This window comes from Carcharhinus amblyrhynchos, unplaced genomic scaffold (assembly GCF_965287045.1).
Source record: "Carcharhinus amblyrhynchos unplaced genomic scaffold, sCarAmb.v2.hapA scaffold_77, whole genome shotgun sequence".
NCBI lineage: Eukaryota > Metazoa > Chordata > Chondrichthyes > Carcharhiniformes > Carcharhinidae > Carcharhinus > Carcharhinus amblyrhynchos.
Genome location: NW_027649817.1, coordinates 892,042 through 918,152, shown reverse-complemented (window position 1 = coordinate 918,152; position 26,111 = coordinate 892,042). Strand labels below are relative to the sequence as shown.

The following is a 26,111-nucleotide window of genomic DNA, read 5'->3' as shown; positions in this document are numbered from 1 at the left end:
CAAAAGTCTTTTGAAAGTCCAGATACACAACATCCACTGGTTCACCCTTGTCCACTCTAATGGTCACATCCTCAAAAAATTCCAGAAGATTTGTAAAGCATGATTTCCCTTTAGTGAATGCATGCTGACTTGGACCAATCATGTCCCTGCCTTCCAAATGCTCAGTTATTACATCCTTATTAATTGAGTTCTATAACTGGGTCTTTTTTTCTATAAATGGGTCTTTTTCTGATTGGCAGTTAGTGATTAGTGGTGTTCCACAGGGATCTGCGCTAGGATCCCAACTGTTCACATTATATATTATTGATTCGGAAGAGGAAACTGTGAATGTATTATCTCCAGATTTGCAGATGATACAAAGTTGGGTGGGAGGGAGAGCTACGAGGAGGATGCAGAGGTGCTTCTGCATGATTTGGACAGGCTGAGTGTGTGGGCTTCTGCATGGCAGATGCAATATAATGTGGATAAATGTGAGGTTATCTACTTTGGTAGCAATAATAGGAAGGCAGATTATTACTTGAATGGGTGTAAATTGAGAGAGATGGATACTCAATGAGACCTTGGAGTCCTTGTGTAGCAGTCGCTGAAAGTAAGCGAGCAGGTAAGCAGGCAATAAATAAGGCAAATGGTATGTTGGCCTTCATAGCGAAAGGATTTGAGTATAGGGATAGGGATGTTTTACTACAATTGTATAGGGCATTGGTGAGGTCACACCTGGAGTATTGTGTACAGTTTTGGTGTCCTTACCTGAGGAAGGATGTCCTTGCCATAGAGAGAGTACAGCGAAGGTTTACCAGGCTGATTCCTGGGATGGCAGGTCTGTCATTTGAGAGGAGACTAAATTGGTTAGGATTATATTCAGTGGAGTTAAAAAGAGTGAGAGGGGATCTCATAGAAACTTACAAAATTCTAACGTTAGACAGGGTAGATTCAGAAAGAATGTTCCCAACGGTGGGGGAGTTCAGCTTGAGGGATCATAGTTTGAAGATAATTTGAGGACCTTTTAGGACTGAGGTGGGGAGAAATTTCTTTGCCTAGAGACTGGTGAATATGTGGAATTCACTACCACAATATAGTTGAGGCCAAAATATTGTCTGATTTCAAGAAATTAGATAGAGCTCTCGGGGCTAAGGGCATCAAGGGATATGGGGGGAAAGGGGACCAGGATATTGAATTTGATGATTAGCCATGCTCAAAATGCATGGTGGAGCAGACTTGAAGGACCGAATGGTCTACACCTAGTTTCTATGACTCCAGCATTTTCCCCATCACTGATGTGTAGCTAACCGGTCTATAATTCCTTGTTTTCTCTCCCTCCTTTTCTAAAAAGTGGGGTTACATTAGCTACCTGCCAATCTACTGGAATTCCTCCAGAGTCTATAGAATGCTGGAAAAGGATCACCAATACATCCACTATTTCTAGGGCCACTTCCTTGAGTTCTCTGGGATGCAGAGCACCAGGCCCTGGGGATTTATCAGGTTTTAATCCCAGCAATTTTCCCAATACAATTTCCTGACTAATAAGGATTTCCTTTAGTTTCTCCTTCATGCTAAACCCTCTGTGCCCTAATATTTCTGGAAGGTTATTTGTTCAGTTGGTCTGCCAACTTTCTGTTGCCCGTTGTGAATCCACCTGATTCTAAGTGTAAGGGACCTACGTTTGTCTTCACCAGTCCTTTTCTCTTCACGTATCTATAGAAGCTTTTGCAGTCAGTTTGTATGTTTTCTGCAAGCCTACTCTTGTATTCTATTTTCTCCTTCCAAGTTAAACCGTTTGTCGTCCTCTGCTGGATTTTAAATTTCTCCCAGTCCTTAGGTTTGCTACTTTTCCCACTCAGTTCCAAATTTTCGATACACCCACTCTGACTGAATTTCACGCTGGCTGCAGTCTCTCTCCTATCAGTGTGCACAAGCTCACTGGTCCACACACCATCCTGACTTGGAAATATCACTATCCCTTCACTGTTATTAGGTCAGAGTTTTGGAACTCCCTTCCTGACAGCACTGTGCTTGTAGTTACACCAACTACATGTACTGCAGTGATTCAAGAGGACACCTTCTCCAGGGCAATTAAGGATGTGCAGTAAATGCTGGATTAGCCAGCGATGCCCAGATCCTGTAAAAGTCCCAGCCTAATGTGGTTGATTCTTCACTGCCCTCTGAAGTTGCTTGGCAAACCCCTTAGATGTAGAAAACTTTGAAAGAAGGCAGCCCAATTCCATCAGCTAGGGCAATGAGGGGTGGACAGCCAATACCATCTAAGAATGAAAAAGCAAAAGACAACTCTTGTATTCAAATAGTACCTTTGTTCTTCCTAGTAACCACAGTCCTTTATAAAGAAAACTAACAAAATCTGGTCAACAGCTTCAAAACGTTTAGAGCTTGAAGAACTCTTGACTGAAACCAATTAAAGGCAAGTGAAGGTCATCTAGACTAAACTGACAGTAAGACATAGATTTATCCTGAACTATAGCCAGCCATGATTCAATTGGTAACTTTCTTGTTTCATCAGAAGATTGCAGGTTCAAACCCCACTCCAAAATTGAGTGCATAATCTGAGCTGACTCTCCAGTGTTGTGCAAAGGAAGTACTGCCTTGTCAGGGATGTGTCTTTCTGATAAGACGTACAACCTAGAGCACATCTTCCATCTCAGGTATATGCAGATGGTCCATTAACTACTATATAGAACACAAGAAATAGAAGCAGGAGTGATGAAGTGAAAATGGTCAAGAGCTTCAAGTTTCTAGGTGTTCAGATCACCAACAATCTGTCTTGGTCCCTCCACACTGATGCTACAGTTAAGAAAATCCATTGACACTTCTACTTTCCCAGAAGGCGAAGTAAAGTCCACTATGACTCTCTCTGATTTTTACAGATGCACCATAAAAAGCATCCTTTCAAATGTATCAGCTTGGTGTGGCTCCTACTCTGACCAAGACCTCAAGAAATTACAATGTGTTGTAAACGTAGCCCAGTCCATCGTTCAAATCAGCCTCTCATCCTTTGACACTGTCTAACTTCCCACTGCCTCAGGAAAGCAGCCAGCATTATCAAAGACCCTTTGCATCCCCAACATTCTCTGTTCTACTCTCTTCCATCGAGTCTGAGGACACATGCCAGCAGACTCAAGACAGCTTCTTCCATGCTGTCTTCAGACATTTGAATAGTGCTATCATGTATTAAGGTGATCTTTCTCTTCACACTATCTGTAACGGCAATATTATATCGTGCACCCTAACCTTTGCTTCTCCTCTATGTACTCTATGAACTGTATGTTTTGTCTATATAGCATGCAATGCTTTTCATAGTATCCTAATATGTGCGACAATAAATCAAATCAAATCAGCAATAGGCCATCAGGCCCTTCAAGCCTGCCCCTCCATTCAGTATAATTATGGTTGATCCATGCCAGCCTCAACTCCTATGCCGTTTCCTCATATTCCACTATTCCTTAATCTATTAAATATTTATCCAGCTCAATTTTAAATACTTCTAATGATCCAGCCTCTACCACTCCACTGGGCAGAGAATTCCAGAGATTCACCACCCTCTGTGAAATTTCTGTAGGCCTCAGTTTTTAATGACCAGTCCTTCATCTTGTCCCTTATCAATGTGCCCTTGTTCAGACTCTCCCTCCATGAAAACATCTCACCATCTATTCTGTCAAGCCCCTTCAGATTATATATGTTTGAATAAGATCATCCCTCACTCTTCTAAACTCCAAGGAATACAAATCGAGACTATTTTGTCTCTCTCATCCCAGACATTAGCCTGGTGACTCTCCTTTAGACTGCTCCAATGTTACTATATCCTGTTTAAGGTAAGGGAACCAAAAGTGTACACAGTATTCTAGATGAGGCCTCGCTAACTTCCTGTACAATTGCAACAAAACCTCCCTATTTTTAAACCCTAACCGCTTCGCAATAAAAGCCAAAATGCTTTTTTAACTATTTGTTGGACCTATCTGCTAGCTTTTTGCAATTCATACACTAGAACACCTAAATCCCTCTGTACTTCACTCAACTTTAGTCTCTCCATTTTAGATAATCTGCCTTTTGATTCCTACTACCAAAGTACATGACCTCACACTTCCCCACATTAAACTCCATTTGCCAGGTTTTTGCCTAGTCACCCAATCTATCTGAGTGATATTGTGATATCCTGTTGCAGGATCACAATATCCTCATCACAACATGCCCTACAGCATCTTGCCAATAATAGATGTTAAACTAACTGGCCTATAGTTCCCTTCCTTCTGCTTTTCTTCCTTTTTGAACAAGACTGTCACATTGGCTGTTTTCCAATCTTCTGGTACCACCTCAGAATTTAGTGACTTAGAAAAAAATTTCACCCAATGGGTCCACTATCTCTGCAGCCTCTTCCATTAAAACCCTAGTGTGCAGTTGATCAAGTCCTGGTAACTTGTCCGCCTTTAGCCCCTTGAGTTTCTCCAATACTGCATTCCTTGTGATTGGGAATTTTGTAAGTTAGGACATAGAAAAACTACAGCACAAGCAGGCCCTTTGGCCCACAAGTTGCGCCGATCATATCTCCACCGACTAGGCTTACCTATAACCCTCAATCCTATTAAGTCCTATGTACTCATCCAGAAGTCTCTTAAAAGACCCTATCAAATTTGCCTCCACCACCACCGATAGCAGCCAATTCCACGCACCCACCACCCTCTGAGTGAAAAACTTATCCCTGACATCTCCTCTGTACCTACTCCCCAGCACCCTAAACCTGTTTCCTCTTGTGGCAGCCATTTCAGCCCTGGGAAAAAGCCTCTGAGAATCCTCCCGATCAATATCTCTCAACATCTTATACACCTCATTCAGGTCACCTCTCATTCATTGTCTCTCCAAGGAGAGAAGACCGAGCTCTCGCAACCTATCCTCATAAGGCATGCCACCCAATCCAGGCAACATCCTTGTAAATTTCCTCTGCACCTTTTCAATGGCTTCCACATCCTTCCTGTAATGAGGCGACCGGAACTGAGCACAGTACTCCAAGTGGGGTCTGACCAGGGTCTTATACAGCTGCAGCATTATCTCCTGACTCTCAAACTCAGTTCCTCAATTGATGAATGCCAGTACACTATACGCCTTCTTAACCACATCCTCTACCTGCGAAGCCGATTTGAGAGTCCTATGAACCCGGACCCCAAGATCCTTCTGATCTTCCACACTGCTAAGAGTATTATCCTTAATATTATACTTCTTCATTCCATTTGACCTGCCAAAATGGACCACCACACACTTATCTGTGTTGAAGTCCATCTGCCACTTCTCCGCCCAGTCTTGCATCCTATCTATGTCTCGCTGCAACTTCTGACATCCCTCCAAACTTTCCACAACACCTCCGACCTTTGTGTCATCGGCAAACTTACCAACCCATCCCTCCACTTCCTCATCCAGGTCATTTATAAAAATCACAAAGAGCAAGGGTCCCAGAACAGATCCCTGGGGCACTCCACTGGTGACCGACCTCCATGCAGAAAAAGACCCATCTACAACCACTCTTTGCCTTCTGTGGGCAAGCCAATTCTGGATCCACAAAGCAATGTCCCCTTGGATCCCATGCCCCCTCACTTTCTCAATAAACCTTGCATGGGGGACCTTATCAAATGCCTTGCTGAAGTCCATATAAACCACATCTACCGCTCTTCCTTCGTCAATGTGTTTAGTCCCATCTTCAAAAAATTCAGCCAAGCTCATAAGGCACGATCTGCCTTTGACAAAGCCGTGCTATTTTTGATCATACTATTCATCTCTAAATGTTCGTAAATCCTGTCTCTCAGGATCTTCATCAACTTACCAACCACTGAGGTTAGACTCACTGGTTGGTAACTTCCTGGGCTATCTCTACACTTTTTCTTGAATATAGGAACCACATCCGCAGTCCTTCGAACCTTTCAAGTCTCCGTTGATGACATAAAGATCATCGCCAGAGGCTCTGCAATCGCTTCCCATAGTAACCTCGGGTACATCCCATCCGGTCCCAGCGACTTATCTAACTTGATGCTTTTCAAAAGTTTCAACACATCCTCTTTCTTAGTGTCCAATATTCAAGCTTTTCAGTCCACCCCAAGCCTGCACTACAACCACCAAGATCCTTTTCCACTGTGAATACTGAAGTAAAGTATTCATTGAGCACCTCTGCTATTTCTACCGGTTCTATACAAACTTTCCCACTGTCACATTTTATAGGTCCTATTCCTTCACATCTCATCCTTTTGCTCTTCACATACTTGTAGAACACCTTAGGGTTTTCCTTAATCTTACCTGCCAAGGCCTTCTCATGACCCCTTCTGGCTCCCCTAATTTCTTTCTTAAGTTCCTTCTTACAAGTCCTCTAGATCCCTAACATTACCTAGCTCCCTGAACCTTTTGTATGCTTTTCTTTTTGACTAGATTACAACTTTTGTGCACCACGGTTCCTGTAACCTACTAAAACTTCGCCGTCTCATTGGAATGTTGTCATGCAGAACTCCAAATATTCCTTGAAAATTTCCCCGAGAATACCTCCTTCCAATTTATGCCTCTAATTTCCTCCTGATGGCTTCATAATTCCCCTTACTCCAGATAAACACTTTCCTAGCTTGCCTGATCCTATCCCTCTCCAATGCTAGTGTAAAGGAGATAGAGTTATGATCACTATCCCCAAAATACTCTCCCACTGAGAGATCCAACACCTGTCCAGGTTCAGTACCCAATACCAAATCAAGCACAGCCTCACCTCTTGCAGGCTTATCTACATACTGTGTCAGGAAACCCTCCTGAACACACCTAACAAACTCCTCCCCATCCAAACCCCTTACCCTCGGGAGATTCCAATTGATATTTGGGAAATTAAAGTCTCCCATCACGACAACTCTTATTATTACATCTTTTCAGGATCTGTTTCACTATCTGCTCGATGTTCAACCGTGGTATTTGAAATCAGCCCATCTGATAACGTAGGGATATCTGCAATGTCTTCCATGGTGAAGACTATTGCAAAACATTTATTTAGCACATCTACCATTTCTTTATTTCATGTTATCAATTCACTCACCTCGTTCAGTAGCGGTTCCACATTTAATTTACCCGCTCACTTCATATTTATATAGCCATAGAAGCCACAGCAGGGAATTCTTCTGGCATTTTGAGCATTCTTCCCTGCATTTAAATACATAGAGCCTGTAGAAAGCATAATCAGCCCAACTGATAATCTTAGTTTGGTTGTTACCATAAATTTTAGCGCATTCAGAATAATTCAGTAGGTGTTGTCAATCGCAGAATCACATTTATGTTCTGAGCTTTGTAAGCATGGGTTGGTTGAGTACACAGTAAGAAGTCTCACAACACCAGGTTAGAGTCCAACCAGTTTATTTGATAGTAATCTTACAAGCTTTCAGAAACGGTGTTCCTTCGTCAGGTGCACATACCTGACGAAGGAACACCGTTTCTGAAAGCTTGTAAGATTACTATCAAATAAACTGGTTGGACTCTAACCTGGTGTTGTGAGACTTCTTAGTGTGTTTACCCCAGTCCAATGCTGGCATCTCTACAATTTGGTTGAGTACAGTCAGTACTCTGCTTATTGCAAACAGAAAAAGGGACTTGCTGTTCGATATGATGTGTCAGCAGTTGGGGCTTATGGTCAACACAACTGGCTTCACTCTGGCACTGAAATTTGACACCACATGCTTCATTTCTCTGTCATTTTTGGCTCGATGGTAGCAATTACTTGTGGAATACCACTTGTGTTACTACTGCATAGTAGCAATGTGCAACAGCTAGCTTCACCCAGTGGTTTGAGACACCTTATACTTCCAGGGTAATTTGAAATAGACACTTTAATTCCGAAAGTGGTAGCCTTCAGCTAATTCATGAGCGAGTACAATACACATCGAGGAATTGTTTGATTGAGGTAGCCATTCTGCCACAGGATAGCTTTGATGTGCCCTATCTTGGCATCAGGATTCCACAATGGGCTAATGGCTAGGGTCCTATACAGGACATTATAGATAAGGCAATTCTTATTGCACATGGATCTATAGAAATTCCCATGCATTTATTGACCAGTGAAGGTAGGATTTAAACTTTGTTTATTAGTCACAAGTAGGCTTACATTAACAGTACAATGAAGTTACTGTGAATATCCCCTAGTTGCCACACTCTGGCACCTGTTTGGGTACATAAGAACATAACATAAGAAATAGGAGCAGGAGTAGGCCAACTAGCCCTTCGAGCCTGCCCCGCCATTCAATAAGATCATGTCTGATCTGTCTTGGCTCAGCTCCACATTCCCGCCCTCTCCCCATAACCCTTAATCCCCTCGCTTATCAAAAACCCATCAACCCGCGTCTTAAAAATATTTAGCGAGGTAGCCTCCACCACTTCAACGGGCAGAGAATTCCAGAGATTCACCACCCTTTGAGTGGTGAATCCTCCTCAACTCTGTTCTAAACCACCCCCCCTTTATCTTGAGGCTGTGCCCCCTAGTCCTACTATCCTTTCTGAGCGGGAAGAGTCTCTCCACCTCTATCCTATCCATCCCATTCATCATCTTATACGTCTCAATGAGATCTCCCCTCATTCTTCTAAACTCTAACGAGTACAAGCTGAGAGAAAATTGAGCATGGCCACTGCACCTAACCAGCATATCTTTGGACTATGGAAGGAAACCGAGCACCCGGAGGAAACCCACACAGATAGAGGGAGGACATGCAAAGTCCACACAGACAGTGACACAAGCCAAGGATCGAACCCAGGTCCCTGAAACTGTGAGGCAGCAGTGCTAATCACTGTGTCACCTGAAGGTAGGCTTGTGGTAAACAGTACTAGAAACCAATTATGGATTTCTCAACCAGCACACTGAGGAAAGAGAGTTAATTAGATTGCTCCATTTCAAAGGCGAGTTTGAGCATGGAATGTAGTTATACAAATGTAAAAGCAAGGTCTTTGTTACATGTCTCTGTTCCATTCATGTCTCTGTCCAAGCTTGGCAGTATATTGTGGCTTCGCCACCTTCCCAGAACCAGTCGTTTTTGTTTTGATTACAGAAATTGGACCAAGACTAGATTTTGCAACTCACCTATCATTTATTGGAAATAGATTCCAATTCACTTCGTACTTCATTTTTGGGACTTTTACCCCTGTCTCTCCTGTCTTGCAGACAGCTCCCTAGGCAAATTAATTATTTTGAGGGACAGCAACTGTTGTTATTTTGCAAAAAATGACAACTCAAAGCAGGTGGGAATGGAATGACTGCTGAATCTGCTTTTGGTGTGTTGGCTGAAGTCAAAACAAGTCTTGGTTCTTTTTGAAGCCTGATTGGTGGGCCAAAGTGTCTGTGCTGTGGCTTGAAGGTGTCTACAGCTTTGTAGTGTGTTTGAGATTGGTATTGTGCTTCAGAGTAAAATTATTTCTTGAAACCAAACAAATTGATCCAGCAGCTGGTATTGCAGTGCATAAGTAGAGAAAACTAAAAGCAGGAATTGAGTCTTGATTTTTGATATCTCTGCGCTGGGGCAACAGGGACAGTTTTGGTTCTTGAAGTTAAGCCTCCTACTATAAAGAATATCTCTTTTCACTCCCAATGAGTCAGTCCTGATCTCTGGAAAGAAACAGTCAAGAGGGTAGTTGGCAGTCACATCTTAAAATAACGCGCGCTGAATTCAATACTGATGTATGAAATGGAAACAGTCACTCTAATCTACTTCAACATACCACCATCCTGAGCCAGTGACTGTTTCCATTTCACACGCCAGTCGTACTCTGGCCCATCTAAGTAACATTACTTATTTAATGGTGAATTCGACACATTATTTTATGATGTAGCCTGGGATCTGAGACAAAAAGGTTGAGAAATTGCAGTGGATATGTAACTCCCGTGTTCCCAGAGAAATACTGCCTGTTTTAAGAGCTCTATTTGGCTATATGAAGTGACTGAAGGCTTTATTTTAGTAACACTGAATGTGAATCACTCAGTGTCTTTCTATCCCCCCCATCCCTCTCCTTTTCAGTCCTCAATGAGTATGTGTACTGTGATACTGAATGATATGGACCAGAAAACTCTGGCAAAGTTGCATTTAGCCTCAGTGTCTCTGAAGGAGGGAAGAGATGTCTGCCCTTTATCACTATCCAGTGACCTCTGCTGGAAAGTGTATTTGGGAGCTAAGGCTTGGGCTTGATGGTAATACTCTTTTGTCATAGTGCTTACTCATGCTCACTGTGTGGTGTGACACATTTATATGTTGCATGGGTGGAACAGAATTAGGACATTAGAAGTAGGCTGTTTAGTCACTAGAGTTTGTTCTGCCATTGTTAGATTCCAGCTAATCTGTACCTCTTTGTACATACCTTGACTCTTAACCCAATAAAGATTTATCGATTGCATTCTTGAAAGTTCCATCTGATCTCCGGTACAGCCTTTAGGGAGGGTTGCAGGTTCCCATTACCCTTTCTGTGCTTTCTGACATCACTCCTGAACAGCTGAGCTCCAATTTTGGGTTATATCCCCTTATGTTGTTTCCATCAATGTGAGGTTTCCTATCAAACATAGATATAGGGCACAGAAGGCAGCCATTTGGCCCAATGTTTCCATGCTGACTGTAAACAGGCTATCCAGTCTAAACCCACTTTCCAGCTCTTGGTTCTTAGCCCAGTAAGTTATCATAAAGCAAGTACAAATCCAGGTTCTAATGCATTGAAGGTTTCTGCCTCTACCACCCTTTCAGGCAATGAATTCCAGACACCCCCAACACCCTCTCGTCCTTCAAATAGTTACTTTAAATCTATGTCTTCTAGTTAATGACCTCCCTGGTAAGGGAAATAGGTCTTTCTTATTTGCTCTATCCAGACTCCTCATAACTTTATAGACCTGTTAAATTTCTCCTCGCCCTCATTTATTCCAAAGAAACCAACCCCAGCCTAATCAATCTTCCTATTGCTACTGGCAGAAACCTTGTCAATCATTTGTCTACCAGTCCTAATGCAATCATATCATGTGATGGCCAGAACTGTCTGTGGTCTATCTACAGAATCTTAGAATTTTTACGGCACAGAAGGTCATTCAGTGCTCTGTATCTGCACTGGCTCTCCAAATGAGCAATTCCTCTGTCCTCTTCCGTAATCCTGCAATTCTTCCTTTATCGATAACAGTCTGATTCCCTTTTGAATGCTTCAATTGAACCTGCCTCCACCATGCTCGTGCCTTCCAGATCTTAACCAGCTGATGTGAAAAAGTTTTTCCTCATGTGGCTAATGCTTCGTTTGCCAATTACTTTAAATCTGTGGATCTTATTCATGAGTGGGAACAGTTTCTGCCTATTTGCTCTCTTCAGACTCCTCTATCAAATCTGTCAGGCTTTTCTCTAAGGAAGTAGTCTCATCTTCTCTAATATAACTTTATTACTAAAGTTCCTCCTCTGTGGAACCATTCCCATGAATCTTTTCTGCTCTTTCTCCAATGCATTCTTCTTAAAACACAACACTAGAATTGGATGCCATACTCCAGCTAAGACCAAACGAGAGTCTATTTTCCCTTAAATCAATGATGGCTTTCCTTAATGAACCTGCATTTGTCTGAGTGATTAATAATTATATCACAAATTATGATTTATTGACATTTTTACACTACTGAAGTTAAACTGAATGACCGGTAGTTGCTGGGCTTATCTTTACACCCTTTTTTGAACAAGGATGCAACAATTTTAATTCTTCAGTCCTCTGGAGTTGAAGGAAAATTGGAAAATTGTGGTCAGTGCCTCTGCAATTTTTACTCTCACTTCCTTCAGTCTCATCCAAACCTGGTGCTTTATCAACATAGTGTTCTAGGCTCAACATCTTCACCTAGTTCATCAATGACCTTCCATCCATCATAAGGTCAGAAGTGGGGATGTTCGCCGATGATTGCACAATGTTCAGCACCATTTGCGACTCCTCAGATACTGAAGCAGTTCACGTCCAAATGCAGCAAGACCTGGACGATATTCAGGCTTGGACTGACAAACAAGTGCAACAGACAAGTGCCAGGGAATGACCATCTCCAACAAGAAATTATCTAACCATTACCCCATGACAGTCTCTTTTCATAATCTCTTTGTTTTTCTTATTTTTTTAAAATTCCCCTCTGAACATTCTAAAGTTAACCATGGTTCTCGATTGTATTTTCTCCCTGATGATTATCATAAATACATATTTTCATCATTGGTCTCTCTCTTTCGTCATCCAGGGAACCCTCGTCCCTCTTCACTTTTTACATTTTCACTATCTCAGTCTATATTTAGATAATTAAAGTCCTGCTTGTAACTACCCGATAATTCTTACACCCCTCTGTAATTTTCTTGCTGCAAATTTGTTCCTCTACATTCTTTCCACTTGTTGATGGACTGAAGACTATACTGAGCAATGTTTTCCTCAGCTTTAGCCAAACAGATTCTGCCCTTGACCACTCTGGGATATCCTCTTTTTCCAGCACTGCAATGCTCTCCTTTTCTTCCTTACCTTTCATAAACACCTTCTATCCTGGAATATTTAATACCCTGTCTGGCCCTTCTTTGAGTCAGGTTTCTGTTATAGCCACAACATCATTACAGGAAGGATGTGGAAGCCATTGAAAGGGTGCAGAAGAGATTTACAAGGATGTTGCCTGGATTGGGTGGTGTGCCTTATAAGGATAGGTTGAGAGAGCTCGGTCTTTTCTCCTTGGAGAGACGAAGGATGAAAGGTGACCTGATGGAGGTGTATAAGATGTTGAGAGGTATTGATCAGGTGGCTTCTCAGAGGCTTTTTCCCAGGGCTGAAATGGCTGCCACAAGAGGACACAGGTTTAGGGTGCTGGGGAGTAGGTACAGAGGAGATGTCAGGGGTAAGTTTTTCACTCAGAGGGTGGTCAGTGTGTGGAATCGGCTGCCATCGGTGGTGGTGGAGGCACATTCGATAGGGTCTTTTAAGAGACTTCTGGATGAGTACATGGGACTTAATAGGATTGAGGGTTATAGGTAAGCCTAGTAGATAGAGATATGATCGGCGCAACTTGTGGGCCGAAGGGCCTGTTTGTGCTGTAGTTTTTTTTCTATGTTTTTCTTTTCTATCATATTTCTATAGCGATCTATGCCTATAAGTCACCAATCTTAGTAACCACTCTTGTGCATTCACGTACACTGTAACCCTGATTTAGATGTTTTTCCTTATTCCCTTCCTCTGACTACATTAATTAAGTTACTATTCCCTACTCTAGTGCTATCTCTTTCTCCCAGTATCCTTTTCACCTCTTCTCTAGTATTACCTTCCGGTTCCCACACCCCTACCAGTTTAGTGTATACCCTCCCCAGTAGCACTAGAAAATCCTTTAATCATTTTAAATTATGGCATTTAGGAAAGATAGAAAAGTTAAAGTGGTAGAAAAGTAGACAGTGAAGTAGTGGTATTGTCACTGGACTAGTAAACCAGAGAGCCAGTGTAATGCACACAAAGCCACCTGATCAATACCTCTCAACATCTTATACACCTCCATCAGGTCACCTTTCATCCTTCGTCTCTCCAAGGAGAAAAGACCGAGCTCTCTCAACCTATCCTTATAAGGCACACCACCCAATCCAGGCAACATCCTTGTAAATCTCTTCTGCACCCTTTCAATGGCTTCCACATCCTTCCTGTAATGATGTTGTGGCTATAACAGAAACCTGACTCAAAAACAAATCTTTTCTGTTTCCTATTGAAAGGATTTGTTAGGTTGCTAAGCATTTGTGTTGGAAGTGTTAAATAAATTGAGTTTAAATTTTCATCTTTGGAGAAGAGCTATATGGTATGGATTTGGTGCTTTTCTTAGCTTCTAGTTGCTTATGCTTATATTCTTCAATTCAATGAGATTAAGAGTTAAGGGTTCAAATCCCACAATGGCAGATGGTGAAATCTAAATTCAATAAAAATCTGGAATTAAGAATCTACTGATGACCATGAAACCATTGTCGATTGTTGTAAAAACCCATTCGGTTCATTAATGTCCTTTATGAAAGAAATCTGTTGTCCTTACCTGGTCTGGCCTACATGTGACTCCAGAGCCAGCACAATGTGGCTGACTCTTAAATGCTTCCAGGATGGCAATAAATACTGGCACAGCCACCAACGTCCATATCCCATGAACAAGTCAATAAAAAGAAACATGAATTTTCAAAATATCTCTGACTCCTCATATAAAATGAGGGCAATTGGGCAGTGAGAGGTATGCAAACTATGTCAAAATAAAGTAACGGAAATCTGTTGGTCTCTGAGGATCTGCATCCCAGCAAATGCCAATTTTTTTCTCCTTTTAGTAAAGGGTTTTCACGCCAAATGGTTGTTGCAGATCATATAAGTGACATTTTCTGTTGTCTCATCAGCCCTCATCCCGTGAAGCCTATCAGCAGCACTGTGCAGATTCCGGAGAAGAAATCTGGTCTGTCGGGTATTGGCAGCACACTAAGCAGCGGGCTCGAGAAGCTGAAGAATGTGACAACAGGGAGCATTAGTCCCGTCAGGTCACCAGCACCTGGTCAGGAGGAGCAGGAAACAGTGAAGGTAATTGGAGAACCCTGATATTAACATTTGCACATTTGTTGCCTTACCATGTGGGTCGAGTAAACAGCTGCATAATGTCCTGTGAGCCAGTGTACAGAGAAATTCACACTCTGCTGCATCTGTGTTGGCTAACAAAACTCAAAAGTTTTTTTTGATTTTCATTCAGAAAAACGTGAACAGGCCCAAAGTAATTGAGATTGTGGGATTCTGGGTGTGAGTGGGTGAGGCGGCACAATGGTTAGCACTGCTGCCTCACAGTGCAAGGAACCCGGGTTCAATTCCGGCCTTAGGTGACTGTGTGGAGTTTGCACGTTCTTCCTGTGTCTGCGTGGGTTTCCTCCCCCACTCTAAAGATGTGCAGGTTGGGTGAATCGACCACAGTAAATTGCCGAAAAAATGTGTAGGTTAAGTGGATTAGCCATGTTAAATGGATAGGATGGCGGGGGATGGGTGATGCTAGGTAAGATGCTCTTTTGGAGAGCTGGTGCAGATGGATGGGCCAAATGGACTCCTGCACTGTAGGGTTTCTATGGATTTTATGAAGATTCACATACAATGCAACCAAATCTCTTCAACTCTTTACATCTGTCTTTTAAAAATCTGCATGGATGTATCTCCACTCTCAAAACTGACCTCACCTTTGATTTTCAGACACAAGTATCCCCCAACTGCTTGGATTGTGATGGTGGCGGGGTAGGGGGAGATGGACTGTGCTCCATAATTATTCCGGCCAAATTTTTAGGCACATCAAGAAACAACTACTCTTCATGTGTTTACCTTCAAGTGTTTAAGCATTATTGAAAGGAAAATAATCCACACACACAAAGCTGCTCTTGTCTTTTCTGTTTCCTTTTGAAAGGACGTAAGTATAAATCATGTTTAAAAATTGGAAATCTAATCCGATTGTAGGTTGCTAAGCATTTGTGCTGGAAGTGTTAAATAAATTGAGTTTAAATTTTCATCTTTGGAGAAGAGCTGTATGGTATGGATTTGGTGCTTTTCTTAGCTTATATTCTTCAATTTAATGAGATTAAGAAACACCTGAGCATTGATGAAATGGCTGCAAGATCTGATCATTTTTGGCTTGAACTTTCAGTTGGGACTAGTGAGGAAATCCAGCCAGCATTTTTTTTTATAGAACATAGAACCGTACAACACAGTACAGGCCCTTTGGCCCTCAGTGTTGTGCCGAGCTATGTCCAAACCCAAGATCAAGCTATCCCACTCACCATCATTCTGGTGTGTTCCACCTGCCAATCCAAAAACCGCTTGAAAGTTCCTAAAGTGTCTGACTCCATTATCACAGCAGGCAGTCCATTCCATACCCCAACCACTCTCTGAGTGAAGAATCTACCTCAGACATTCCTCCTATATCTCCCACCATGAACCTTATAGTTATGCCCCCTAGTAACAGCTACATCCACCCGAGGAAATAGTCTCTGCACGTCTACTCTTTCTATCCCCCTCATCATCTTATAAACCTCTATTAAGTCGCCTCTCATCCTCCTCTGCCCTAAAGAGAAAAGCCCCAGCTCCTTCAACCTTTCCTCATAAGACCTATGCCCCAAACCAGGCAGCATCCTGGTAAATCTCCCCTGCACTCTCTCCAATGCTTCCACATCCTTCTTGTAGGGAGGTTACCAGAACTGAACACAATATTCCAAATGTGGTCTCACCATCTGGTATAGTTGCAGCATAACCCCACAGCTCTTAAACTCAAACCCCCTGTCAATAAATGCTAACACACTATAAGCCTTCTTCACGCTTCTATCCACTTGAGTGGCAACCATCAGAGATCTGTGGATATGAACCCCCAAGATCTCTCTGTTCCTCCACATTCCTCAGAACCCTGCCACTGTCCCTGTAATCCACATTCAAGTTTGTCCTACCAAAATGAATCACTCTACTTTTATCAGGGTTAAACTCCATCTGTCACTTTTCGGCCCAGCTCTGCATCCTATCAATGTCTCTTTGCAGTCTGCAAGAGCCCTCCACCTCATCCACTACTCCACCAATCTTGGTGTCATCAGCAAATTTACTAAACCATCCTTCAGGCCCCTCTTCCAAGTCATTGTTAAAAGTCACAAGTAGCAGAGGACCCAGCACTGATCCCTGTGATACAGCGCTGGTAACTCCAGTCTGAAAATTTTCCTTCCACCACCACACTCTGTCTTCTATGAGACAGCCAGTTACTTATCCAATCGGCCAAATTTCCTTCTATCCTACACCTCCTTACTTTCTTTATAAGCCTATCATGGGGAACCTTATCAAACGCCTTACTAAAATCCACGTATACGACATCAACTGCTCTACCTTCGTCTACACACTTAATTACCTCCCCAAAGAAATCAATCAAATTTGTGAGGCAGGACTTACCTCTCACGAAACCGTGCTGACCATCTCAGATTAAACTGCATCTTTCCAAATGGTCATAAATCCTATCTCTTGGGTCCCTTTGTATTAACTTACCACTGAGATTAACTGGCCTATAACTACCAGGGTCATTCCTACTTCCTTTCTTGAAGACAGGAACAATATTCGCCACTCTCCGGTCCTCAGGCAAAATCCCCATGGACAGTGAAGACCCAAAGATCAAAGCTAAAGACTCCGCAATCTCATCCCTTGCCTCCCAAAGTATCCCAGGATGTATCCCATCTAGCCCAGGGGACTTATCGATTCTCAGGTTTTTCAAAATTTTCAAAATTGCTAATACATCTTCCCTCAGAACATCTACCTCCTCCATCCTATCAGCCTGTATCACCCACGCATTCTCAAAAACATGGCCACTCTCCTTAGTGGACATTGAAGAAAAGTATTCATTCAATGCCTCACCTTTTCGTTTAGAGACAACATCTCTACTTTTTTTGTTCTCTTCTGTTTATTGCCTTCCAAGCTTAAAAAATACACACTAAAGACTAACAACCTGCTGAGGTAGTTTCCATTCAGGTTGTTAGGTGGTAGCAGTCAGACTATAGAATTCACTGCCATAACCAGCAAGGATCAATAAAGCACTATTCAGTGACTCTGCCTGTCCCAAGATTGGTCAAGTCCAATGTCGAGGAGAGTATGAGAGTGAGAGTCCTTGTGAGAATGCAGATACGTGCAACAGAAGAGATTCCATAGATCATGACTCCTAATCTTGGAGATCTATGGATAAATTTAGCTCCTGTTCCCATTAATGCTACTTGCACCGTTTCCCCTCCTGCTGCCCTATAAAAGCGCTCTTCGTGCAGTTTTTCTGTTTCTTCCTTTCCCTGCTCATCCTGAAGCTGCACTTGCTGCCCAGCCAAGGTGAGAATGTGGGCATAACTGAAAAGTTACCCACAACATAAAAATCTCTTTGCTGCACTTGGGATCTAAAGTAGCAGAAGGTACAGCAGCATGGGAAATATTAGATCACACACAAACAGGAGAAACTTTAGGAATATGATTGCTTGATCTCACATAGCATTGTATATGGTGAGTTGACATGCATAGTTTACAGGTGTGAAATTCAGCGGATGCATAGACATACTTTTTGTATTTTCATTATAAGTTCTAATTTTTATTTTGGTGGTGTAGTGGTAATGTCATTCAATTAGTAATCCACAGGTCCAGCCTAATCCTCTGGGTACATGGTTTCAGATCTCACCAGGACAGTTGGTGGAATTTAAATTTAATTAATAAAATCTGAAACTCAAATTACAAAGTAGTAGTGACCATGAAACTGTCATCAATTGTCATTAAGACCCTTGTATGTAATTAACCTTTATGCAAGGAAATTTGTCATCCTTACCCGGTTTGGCCTATGTGTGACTCCAGACCCACAGCAATGTGGTTGATTCTTAATTACTCTCTGAAATGGCTCAGCAAGTTGAAGGGCAATTAGGGATCGGCAGTGAATTCTGGCCTTTCCAGTAATGCTACATCCTATGAAAGAATTTTTAAAAATGGTAAATACAAAAACATGTCGCACTGCAATTAGGTACGAGTTTTGGCTCAGTGGTAACACGCACCCTGAGTTCAAAGATCATAGGTTCAAGCTCCACTCCTGGGACATGAAAATTTAGGCTGATAATTTTGCTCAAGAGTGTATTGTCAGAGGTGCCATGCTTTGGATGAGATGTTCAACAGTGGACTGACCCACCTACTCAGTCAGAAAAGATCCCATGGTACTATTCAGAGTCAGGAAATTCTCTCCAGGATCTGGGCTGATATTTATCCCTCAGCTGACATCAATAAAACAGATTTGCTCTTTGAGAGACTTGCTGTGAGTGAATTGGCTGCTGTGTTTTGTATTTCATTGGCTGTGAAATATTTTGGGATGTCTTGAGAATGTGAAAGGGGCTACAATTCTCTCTGGAATCTCTCTCCTCTTTTAGGCATACATTCCAGCTTGTGTCCTCTGCTGTTCCGTACCTGGGCTACTAAGCTTCTCTGCTTTACTGTACAGTGTTAGACCTGTTCTCTGCTCATAGCTTTTTCATCCCATCCTTGGAGTTTGTTCTGTAAACCTCTTTACTTTTCTGTATCTTTCACCTTCTTAAAACTTCTGGGAAGATGTAGTGAAGGAGGCATTAGGATTGGAAATATAGAAAACACCATTAATCTCGGCCTAACTCGGTGGGAGCAAAAAAGGAAATAAATGGAATTCACTGTTGCTGGATCCGTAATAGCACTGTGAGTGTATCTTCACCACATGGACAACAGTGGTTCAAGATAGCAACTCAACACTACCTTCTCAGGAGCAATTAGATCTCTTGACCCCACTATCCTTGCAAAACTGAGTTTGTCTCCAAAAAGCAGCCACTTGAGCTCAGAGAGGGAGGTAACTGCATTCTGCAGCTTGCAAATCCTTTCTGTATTCTAGATGAGTATGTTGTAATGTTGCACAGGTGTGAAACATTGTCTCATGCAGACAGACTGCTCTTTCTTCAGTGAGCCAGCTTTGGTCTGGATGGACTACTCCAGTTGACAGAGTCTAGCCTGAAGGCGAGCATTGTTTAATTGTAGTAGAGGAAAGATATGAGCCTGCAGGGGACACAGCTGTTGAGGTCTTTGCCCTTTTCATGCAAGACGGTGATTGTAGTCTATTTGAAAGTTTCATAGAAAGTATCGGCTGCCAGTAAATGATGGGTTTAGTCTGGTTATTTAAAATAAGAAGGGACTTGGAGACCTGCTGGCCATGTTCAATTATTATATATTGGAGAGGACTGAATATGGTGGGACATAATAGGACCTCATCGCAATAATAACCAGGAAGGAACACCCTTAGCTCCAAAGATAATGAGGTGGTGACTGGCAATTAAAAGCTGTTTTCTCTTGTGAATGCTTGTTTGTCAGTTAATCAGCTTAATTAGTTACACCATTCCTTTAATTCCCCCTTCCTTCCAAAACAACAGTCAACATTGGGTTACACGTGAGAGTATTAGTCTCCATTGGTTTTAGTTATATTTATCTTCTTTCTCCTATTTCATTTTTTCCCATCTTTGATTTCACAGAATCAAGAATTGTTACAGTGCTGAAGGAGGCCATTCAGTCCATCATGTCTGCCCTGGCTCCTCAAAGGAGCATTATGACCTTAGTGCCAGTCCCCTGCTTTTCCTTGTACCCCTGCACATTGTCTCTATTCAGTAATCAGCTGATGCCCTCTTGAATTTCTTGATTAAACCTGTCTCCACCACACTTCCAGCCAGTACATTCCAAACGCAAAGCACTTGCTGCATGAAAGTGTTTTTTCTCATATCACATTGCTTCTTTTGCAAATCACTTTAAATCTGTGCCCCCTTGTTCTTAATTCTTTACCAGTAGGGAACAGTTTCTCCCTATCCACTCTGTCCAGCCCCTTCATGATTTTGAAAATCTCTTATCAAAGCTCCTCTCAGCTGCCTTCTCTCCAAGAACAGTCCCAAACTCTCCAATCCCTCTTTATAATTGAAGTTTCTAATCGCTGGAACCATTCTTGTAATCCTCTTCATTCTCTCCAATGCGTTCACATCCTTCCTGTAATGTGGCACTGTACACAATGTTCCAGCTGAGGTCTAAGTTCAGCATAAGTTCAGCATAACCTCCTTGCTCTTGTACTCTATGTCCCTATTAATGTTTTCTGCTTTATTAAGTGCTCTCTCCACCTTGCTGCAACCTTCAAAGATCATATGTGCACCCAGATCTCTACACCCCCTTAAGAATTTTACTCTTTATTTAATATTGTCTACCCATGTTCTTCCTACATGACCTCACACTTCTCCACATTGAACTTCATCTGCTACCTATCTGCCCACTCTACCAAATTGTCCATATCCTTTTGAAGTTCTACAATGTCCTCTTCAATACGTCTGAGTTTTGTATCATCCACAAACTTTGAAATTGACCCTTGCATACCAAGATCGAGATCATTAATAAATCAGCAAAAACAAGGGTCTCAAAATTGACCCCGGGAAACTCCACTACAAACCTTCCCATACCTGAAAAATATCAATGGACCATTACACTCTGCTTCCTATTATTCAGACAGTTTTGTAACCATGTAGCTACTGTCTCTTTTATGAGACATAACTTTTCTCACAAGTCTGTTGTGTGGCACTGTATCGAATGTTCCATGTACACCACGTCAACAACTTTTATCTTCATCCACCCTTTCTGTTACCTCTTCAAAAATCTCCATCAAGTTAGTTAAACATGATTTCCCTTTAGAAATCTCTTCCTAATCAACCCACACTTTTCCATGTGAATACTAATTTTATCCCGAATAATTGTTTCTAGAAGCTTACCAATCACTGATGTTAAACAGACTGGTCTGTAATTGTTGGGCTTATCGTTGCAATCATTTTTGAACAATTCAATGTTTGTGGATGATACAAAACTCAGAAGTATCGTAAACTGTGAAGAGGAAGTGCAGAAGTTTAAAAGGACATACATTTCCTCAATCCACCCCAATCCCGTCTCCCCGCCCTGAGTCTAGAGCAGATTGTAAGATTATGGTCAGCATCCCTGCAATTTCCAGTCTCATTTCCTTCGATATCCTTGGATGCATCTCCTCTGTTCTCGGTGCCTTGTCAAGTACTGACAATCGATTCAATACTTCCTCCTTATCAATTTTGAACCCTACTAGGGACAGAGTTTCCTCATCTATCACCATGTCCTGGGTAGCATCTATCTCCTTGGTAAAGACAGATGCAACATACTCATTTAATACCTCAGTAATGCTTCATGTATAAATTCTGTCTTAGTCCCTAATCAGCCCTACTCCTTCACCATCCTTTTTTACTATTTATATACTTATAGACTTTGGGATCCTCCTTTATGATTGATGTCTGCCAGACTTTTCTCAAAATCCCTCTTCACTTCTCTATTATGCTTTCTCACCTTCCCTCTGAACCTTATGTATCCCTCGCGATTCTAAACTATATCTTTGTTCTCCTCCTATGATATTAGACAGCTGAGGGGGCTACCAGTCTGCTGAATGAATAAAAACGTCAGATACCCCATTCAACCCCCAACAAACCTTATCCTCTGTTTAATATCCCGATAATAGGACAGCACCTCTGATAATACTGTATTTTCTAGGTACTGCACTGAAGAACATAAGAACATAAGAAATAGGAGCAGGAGTAGGCCATCTAGCCCTTCGAGCCTGCCCCGCCATTCAATAAGATCATGGCTGATCTGTCGTGGCTCAGTTCCACCTTCCCGCCCTCTCCCCATAACCCTTAATCCCCTCTCTTATCAAAAACCCATCAACCCGCGTCTTAAAAATATTTAGCGAGGCAGCCTCCACCACTTCAACGGGCAGAGAATTCCAGAGATTCACCACCCTTTGAGTGAAGAAGTTCCTCCTCAACTCCGTTCTAAACCGCCCCCCCTTTATCTTGAGGCTGTGCCCCCTAGTCCTACCGTCTTTTTTGAGCGGGAAGAGTCTCTCCACCTCTATCCTATCCATCCCATTCATCATCTTATACGTCTCAATGAGATCTCCCCTCATTCTTCTAAACTCCAACGAGTACAAGCCTAGTTTATTCAGCCTCTCCTCATAGCTCAACCCCCTCAACTCCGGTATCAGCCTAGTAAACCTCCTCTGCACTCCCTCCAAGGCCAAAATATCTTTGCGCAGGTGCGGCGCCCAAAACTGCACACAGTACTCCAGCTGCGGCCTCATCAATGCCCTATACAGCTGCCGCAAGACCTCCCTACTTTTACTTGGAAGCTTGGAAAAATGTGCTCAAATCCTGGAGTGAAACCGTGATCCCCAAACATTTCTGGTTAGAAGTGCTATTAACTGAGTCAAGTTGACATCCGCAAAAAAAGGTCAGAAATTCTGGCCCAGAGGCTATTTGCAATGCCTGAACTTCCACCTTGACTGAGATCAGTATCTCCATTGACAAGCATTAGAACACACAGGGCGGGGTAGGTGTGGGAAGATGCGGCGGCGCGGGCTCGTTGGGCCGAAGGGCTTGTTTCCCGTGCTGGGATGTTCTTTGTTTAACCTGTTCTTTCTCAGGTTTGGTGTAGTGGTGCACAAGACTGTATGCTCAGTCAGTGAGGCAGGAAGGGAGACCCTGCTCATTTGATCATTTTCCTACTGGTGTATTTTTTTTTAAACTGGGTTTCTTGTATTTCAGGAATTCAAGCCCACAGATCCAGTTGCCCGCTACTACCATCTCACACACGATGAGCTCATCAAAATAATCTTGCAGCAGGAACTGGAGCTGCAGAAGAAGGAAGTGCATGTGCGGGATCTGGAAGAATACATTGATGTGGTGCTAGTGCAAGTTATGGAACAAAAGCCTAGCATTCTCCAGTCAGTGAGTGAAAGAATGAAGACCAAAACAGCTAACAAATAAAACAGCATTGTGCCTGACATACTGTGACTATATGGGTTTCCTCTGTGTACCCTTACACTAGTAAATGCTGGAATTGCACTCAAATAGTGCAACAGATTTAAAGTTTTTCTTGCTGTAAATGGCCTGTGTCTTTAAATGATTTTCCCAAGGGGGGATTAATGATGTGATAAGGAGATGGGAAAAGGAGAACAAGGCTTTGTTACCCTTTGGGTTGGAACATGGTTTTTTTCCACAATTGATTGGATGGTAAACGTAGCTCTGATTCGTTTGTTGCAAGAATTCTATGTGAAAGCTTTAGGACAACCTGTTATTAGTGGGCATGAGATTGCATAAAACTTACCCATTGACATCAAATTGGCAGTTTGGTTCAGAGTCCACAGAAAGCTTATATGGGAAATGAAAGTTCTGAAACTAAAAATCATTCAGAGCTTGCAAAGTGAGTAAGGTGTCTTCCCTAGTGTTAAAGGAGAATTAAAAGTGCTTTTAAACCGCATATAACGTGTGCTATACCAATTGCTTGTGCCTTGGCGAGCATGATACAAGTTGCACAAAAAATGTTCAATGTTTCTTTATCCATTCATACTCCGCTTTCCGTCAATCTTTTACACCAGTTTTACCAGATATGCCCTGTTTCCTTTATGCCCTGTTTCCTTTTCCCATCCATTTTGGCTGGACAGTCTACGTAATTGTTTTGATATCCAGGAATAAGAACTGTTCTCTATGCAATTCAACTGTTATTGATGCTAGTATCCTGCTGCAGAACTGATGACATTTCAAAAATGTCCTTATACTTCGCTAGTTGTCATCTTTTCCATACACCAATCAGAACTGCATCACAGTGACTGCAGATTATTTCCTGTTGCTCATGGATTTTTATTTTATAACAGTAATATAATCCGTCCATGACATTCTTTATCACAATGAGAGCTTGAACTGGTTGTTGCCTTACACCCACACTAGAGCACTTTCAGGTAAGGTTCAAAGAATAATGAATAATAACAATGGGGAATTTGCTTGATTTATCTTCCCCCTGTCTGGTACCAAAGGCAACTATGGTGTCCTTGATTGACATCAGCTGATTGTGCACTACCACCGGTTTATATTGGAGGTCCTTTTATCTCTGTGGCACAGCTAGAGGAAAAGGGGAACCTCTTTCTGCTAGTGTCCAGTTTTTAATAATAGGGATTAATCAAGTGACTACAGAACAATTCTGTTGTCCCTTCTTCTTTCTCAGACTGTGACTGGGATCTGTAGTGATATATTTGTTTCTGCTCGCAACATGTTTGCACACATAACCATGAATGACTGCAGAAAAAAACCTCAAAATGAATAATGACCGGTGGCTGAAAACAAAATCAGAAATGTATACAACGGGGAGATTTGCCTCTACAGGCAAAAGCACAGATTTTTGCTTGGGAACAGTATCCCTTGTGAGTTAAACAGAAACAATAGTCGCTCAGGAAATCACCAAGCATTAAAGCATCAATTATTTTTATTAAAGTTGGTTGGTTTCCATCTCACAGTTGGGAGTCTATCTACAAAGACCAGTTAAAGCACTGTATATAAAATGTATTTGATTTGCCTTGCTAGCATATTTTGCAGAATCCTATTTTAGCTTTCAAAGTGAGAATGTTCAGAAACTGCACATCTGTTCTCAAAGCAAATCCATGATGGTGAGCTGCTTTTTAAAGTTTAAACCTGATCTAATTAAAGCTGAATAAAACTTAAGGTTGAGAGCTTCAGTATCCTGAAGTCACACAATTGCTGCTCCATATGCATTTTTCACATTATGAAATCATAAAGGAGCACAGATACTACAATGATTAACTTGTGTCATCGTCTCTGGACTAGTCCATTGAGAACAAGTTTGACAAAATAAATTAGATATTTATTTTTAATTGTTTTCAGTGGTAATTTATGCCAGGAATTAAATTTGAAATGGAGAACTTTGGAATCGGGTTCTTTTTCTCTACTTCATTAGCTGCAATTGTGGGTGGGGAGCAATCAATGTACAGCATTTCAACTTGCTCCCTTCCTCTTCCTCAGTCCCAATGTATAGCACCTCAACATAGAGTGAAGAGAATACTGTCTAAACTCTTCCTCCAATTACCTTTGTTGTATAATTGGTGAAAAATATCCTGCTTCCAGAACGTGGAGATAGAACTTTGAAAATTGCTACTTGTTAATAAAGTTATATCATGAAATAAATTAGACGTGTGAGAGAATTTTTGATGTGTAGGTTTTCTTGAGATTGGTTGGGGAGTGGAATACTGTCCTTCAAGACCGTAGCAACTTAAGTCCAAATCCAGCCTAGATGTTTGGATAGAAAATTCTGTCTTCAACTTGAAAGTGTTTTATGAAGTAAATTTGGCCAGTCTTAACTCAGTTCCCATTGATGTGGATTCACAGCAAAACGTGAACCATAAATTTGGTACAAAATGACATTATCATTATTTTGATCGTCAGGATGCAACTGTTACTGCCTAGAGTGTCATTTATTGTCCATTTGTAGTCCTGAGAAAATGTTGGTGAGCAGTCCTTGAAGTCTGTTTCAGGAATTTGCCCTAATGGTGCTGAAGGGTTGGTAATACAGTCCCAAATCGGGATGTTGTGACTTGAAGGGGAACTTCAGGGATGGTGTTCCCATGTACTTTTGACCTTCTAGGTCATGAAGGTCACAGTGGCAGACCTTCCGTACAATCAAGGATCTCAGGGGCAGGGGTCTCACCTACCATGAGCTGC

At 41.9% G+C, this 26,111-nt stretch overlaps 1 protein-coding gene across 1 annotated transcript in view; it reads left to right on the top strand.

Moving 5' to 3' along the window:
• The window catches only part of LOC145337807 (uncharacterized), a 41,240-nt gene extending 15,660 nt beyond the window's left edge, over nucleotides 1–25,580 (top strand). The window contains exons 2-3 of the mRNA XM_080182660.1: nucleotides 14,373–14,550; nucleotides 23,148–25,580. Coding sequence (XP_080038786.1) covers nucleotides 14,373–14,550; nucleotides 23,148–23,369 — 400 coding nt within the window. The 3' untranslated portion in view covers nucleotides 23,370–25,580. The remainder of the gene's footprint in view (nucleotides 1–14,372; nucleotides 14,551–23,147) is intronic.
• The last annotated feature ends 531 nt before the right edge of the window (nucleotides 25,581–26,111 follow it).